We start from the raw sequence: 4460 nt of genomic DNA, 5'->3' as shown, positions 1-4460 counted from the left end.
GCGTTACCGTCACAATATATATATATATATATATATATATATATATATATATATATATATATATATATATATATATATATATATATATATATATATATATATATATATATGCATCTGAAAACTCACACCCCAGAAGTAACTCGAACCCATACTGCCAGGAGCACTCTGCAACTGGAGTACAGGACACCTTAACCACTCAACCATCACGGCCAGACAAAAGACGATGGTAGGCGAGGCTAATTCCCTATCATCCCGCCGGCACTCTGATGGCAATCTTGGGCATAGTATTTCATCAAATCCTCTCGTCTTTTGTCGAGTCAGCAGCAGCAGGCGGAGAGCTGGTATTGGTGTCAGCAGCAGCAGCAGGTGGAGAACTGGCGATTTCGTCAGCAGCAGAAGGTGGAGGGCTGGTGATGAAGTCAGCAGCAGCAGGTGGAGGGATGGTGATGACGTCGGCAGTAGCAGGTGGAGGGCTGGTGATGACGTCAGCAGCAGCAGGTGGAGGGCTGGTGATGGCGTCAGCAGTAGCAGGTGGAGGGCTGGTGATGGCGTCAGAAGCAGCAGGTGGAGGGCTGGTGATGGCGACAGAAGCAGCAGGTGGAGGGCTGGTGATGGCGTCAGCAGTAGCAGGTGGAGGGCTGGTGATGGCGTCAGAAGCAGCAGGTGGAGGGCTGGTGATGGCGTCAGCAGGTGGAGGGCTGGTGATGGCGTCAGCAGCAGCAGGTGGAGGGCAGGTGATGGCGTCAGCAGCAGCAGGTAGAGGGCTGGTGATGGCGTCAGCAGCAGCAGGCAAAGGGCTGGTGATGGCGTCAGCAACAGCAGGTAGAGGGCTGGTGATGGCGTCAGCAGCAGCAGGTGAAGGGCTGGTGATGGCGTCATCAGCAGCAGGTGGAGGGCTGGTGATGGCGTCAGCAGCAGCAGGTGGAGGGCTGGTGATGGCGTCAGCAGCAGCAGGCGAAGGGCTGGTGATGGCGTCAGCAACAGCAGGTAGAGGGCTGGTGATGACGTCAGCAACAGCAGGTAGAGGGCTGGTGATGGCGTCAGCAGCAGCAGGTGAAGGGCTGGTGATGGCGTCAGCAGCAGCAGGTAGAGGGCTGGTGATGGCGTCAGCAGCAGCAGGTAGAGGGCTGGTGATGGCGTCAGCAGCAGCAGGTAGAGGGCTGGTGATGGCGTCAGCAGCAGCAGGTAGAGGGCTGGTGATGGCGTCAGCAGTAGCAGGTAGAGGGCTGGTGATGGCGTCAGCAGCAGCAGGTGGAGGGCTGGTGATGGCGTCAGCAGCAGCAGGTAGAGGGCTGGTGATGACGTCAGCAACAGCAGGTGGAGGGCTGGTGATGACGTCAGCAACAGCAGGTAGAGGGCTGGTGATGGCGTCAGCAGCAGCAGGTGGAGGGCTGGTGATGGCGTCAGCAGCAGCAGGTGAAGGGCTGGTGATGGCGTCAGCAGCAGCAGGTAGAGGGCTGGTGATGGCGTCAGCAGCAGCAGGTGGAGGGCTGGTGATGGCGTCAGCAGCAGCAGGTAGAGGGCTGGTGATGGCGTCAGCAGCAGCAGGTGAAGGGCTGGTGATGGCGTCAGCAGCAGCAGGTGGAGGGCTGGTGATGGCGTCAGCAGCAGCAGGTGGAGGGCTGGTGATGGCGTCAGCAGCAGCAGGTGGAGGGCTGGTGATGGCGTCAGCAGCAGCAGGTGAAGGGCTGGTGATGGCGTCAGCAGCAGCAGGTGGAGGGCTGGTGATGGCGTCAGCAGCAGCAGGTGGAGGGCTGGTGATGGCGTCAGCAGCAGCAGGTGGAGGGCTGGTGATGGCGTCAGCAGGTGAAGGGCTGGTGATGGCGTCAGCAGCAGCAGGTGGAGGGCTGGTGATGGCGTCAGCAGCAGCAGGTGAAGGGCTGGTGATGGCGTCAGCAGCAGCAGCAGGTGGAGGGCTGGTGATGGCGTCAGCAGCAGCAGGTGGAGGGCTGGTGATGGCGTCAGCAGGTGGAGGGCTGGTGATGGCGTCAGCAGCAGCAGGTGGAGGGCTGGTGATGGCGTCAGCAGCAGCAGGTGAAGGGCTGGTGATGGCTGGTGATGGCGTCAGCAGCAGCAGCAGGTGGAGGGCTGGTGATGGCGTCAGCAGAAGCAAGTAGAGGGCTGGTGATGGCGTCAACAGGTGGAGGGCGGGAGAGGGCGGGTCAGCAGGTGGAGGCCGGGAGAGGGCGGGTCAGCAGGTGGAGGGCGGGAGAGGGCGGGTCAGCAGGTGGAGGGCGGGAGAGGGCGGTTCAGCAGGTGGAGGCCGGGAGAGGGCGGGTCAGCAGGTGGAGGGCGGGAGAGGGCGGGTCAGCAGGTGGAGGGCGGGTCAGCAAGTTGAGGGCGGGAGAGGGCGGGTCAGCAGGTGGAGGGCGGGAGAGGGCGGGTCAGCAGGTGGAGGGCGGGTCAGCAGGTGGAGGGCGGGAGAGGGCGGGTCAGCAGGTGGAGGACGGGAGAGGGCGGGTCAGCAGGTGGAGGGCGGGAGAGGGCGGGTCAGCAGGTGGAGGGCGGGAGAGGGCGGGTCAGCAGGTGGAGGGCGGGAGAGGGCGGGAGAGGGCGGGTCAGCAGGTGGAGGGCGGGAGAGGGCGGGTCAGCAGGTGGAGGGCGGGAGAGGGCGGGTCAGCAGGTGGAGGGCGGGAGAGGGCGGGAGAGGGCGGGTCAGCAGGTGGAGGGCGTTAGAGGGCGGGTCAGCAGGTGGAGGGCGGGAGAGGGCGGGTCAGCAAGTCGAGGGCGGGAGAGGGCGGGTCAGCAGGTGGAGGCCGGGAGAGGGCGGGTCAGCAGGTGGAGGGCGGGAGAGGGCGGGTCAGCAGGTGGAGGGCGGGAGAGGGCGGGTCAGCAGGTGGAGGGCAGGAGAGGGCGGGTCAGCAGGTGGAGGGCGGGAGAGGGCGGGTCAGCAGGTGGAGGGCAGGAGAGGGCGGGTCAGCAGGTGGAGGGCAGGAGAGGGCGGGTCAGCAGGTGGAGGGCGGGAGAGGGCGGGTCAGCAGGAGAGGGCGGGTCAGCAGGTGGAGGGCAGGAAGAGGGCGGGTCAGCAGGTGGAGGGCGGGAGAGGGCGGGTCGGCAGGTGGAGGGCAGGAGAGGGCGGGTCAGCAGGTGGAGGGCAGGAGAGGGCGGGTCAGCAGGTGGAGGGCGGGAGAGGGCGGGTCAGCAGGAGAGGGCGGGTCAGCAGGTGGAGGGCAGGAGAGGGCGGGTCAGCAGGTGGAGGCCGGGAGAGGGCGGGTCAGCAGGTGGAGGCCGGGAGAGGGCGGGTCAGCAGGTGGAGGCCGGGAGAGGGCGGGTCAGCAGGAGAGGGCGGGTCAGCAGGTGGAGGGCAGAAGAGGGCGGGTCAGCAGGTGGAGGCCGGGAGAGGGCGGGTCAGCAGGTGGAGGGCAGGAGAGGGCGGGTCAGCAGGTGGAGGCCGGGAGAGGGCGGGTCAGTAGGAGCGTAGCGTGGAGTGAGGCGGGGTCAGTGCCGCGGTAGACCCCAGTGAGGCAGGACGTGTGTCGCCGGGTGCCTGGTGGCGGCGTGTGTGTTGGCTCTTGTCACCTCTTGATGCATCGTTAATAACGCACACTTCCCGCCGGCCGCACCTCGCAGCCCACACTCATAATATACCTCCAGTTACACAGTGATAAGATATATGTGTTTCGTGGCCCGTATACTAAATAATTTTGAGTACCTGACACTCAGTTAGTGATGCGGACTCCTTCTGTGACACCGGAGATATCTATGGTGTGTATCTATATATACTCAGTGTATTTATATTATTAACTTTACTTACGAATCTGGTTTGTTGAGCTTCACAAATAAGTTCAAATATTTAAAGTTTTTATGCTTATAATTTATGTCTATTGGAAAACCAGGTAGGTATTTTTGAGACCTATATTGTGTGCAACATTGGCCTTGTGTCTAAACTTGTGTTCTCGCATTATCCTCCTCCAAGCTAGCATTCCTCACAATGGAAGTGATGTGTATATATATATATATATATATATATATATATATATATATATATATATATATATATATATATATATATATATATATATATATATATATATATATATATATATATATATATATGTATGTCGTACCTAGTAGCCAGAACGCACTTTTCAGCCTACTATGCAAGGCCCGATTTGCCTAATAAGCCAAGTTTTCATGAATTAATGTTTTTTCGACTACCTAACCTACCTAACCTAACCTAACCTACCTAACCTAACCTAACCTAACTTTTTCGGCTACCTAACCTAGCCTAACCTATAAAGATAGGTTAGGTTAGGTTAGGTAGGGTTGGTTAAGTTCGGTCATATATCTACGGTAATTTTAGCTCCAATAAAAAAAATTGACCTCATACATAATGAAATGGGTAGCTTTATCATTTAATAAGAAAAAAATTAGAGAAAATATATTAATTCAGGAAAACTTGGCTTATTAGGCAAATCGGGCCTTGCATAGCAGGCCGAGTACGACGTTTTGGCTACTAG

The 4460-nt window shown here is 58.5% G+C and overlaps 1 protein-coding gene across 1 annotated transcript; it reads left to right on the top strand.

The window, feature by feature from the left end:
- The first annotated feature begins 266 nt into the window (after positions 1 to 266).
- Positions 267 to 2117, top strand: LOC138363689 (uncharacterized PE-PGRS family protein PE_PGRS10-like). Its single transcript, XM_069323077.1, has one exon. The coding sequence runs from the start codon at positions 267 to 269 to the stop codon at positions 2115 to 2117; it is 1851 nt and encodes a 616-aa protein (XP_069179178.1).
- The last annotated feature ends 2343 nt before the right edge of the window (positions 2118 to 4460 follow it).

This window comes from Procambarus clarkii, chromosome 1 (genome assembly GCF_040958095.1).
Source record: "Procambarus clarkii isolate CNS0578487 chromosome 1, FALCON_Pclarkii_2.0, whole genome shotgun sequence".
NCBI lineage: Eukaryota > Metazoa > Arthropoda > Malacostraca > Decapoda > Cambaridae > Procambarus > Procambarus clarkii.
The sequence above is the reverse complement of the archived record's forward strand: the minus strand, read 5'-3'. Positions and strand labels throughout refer to the sequence as shown.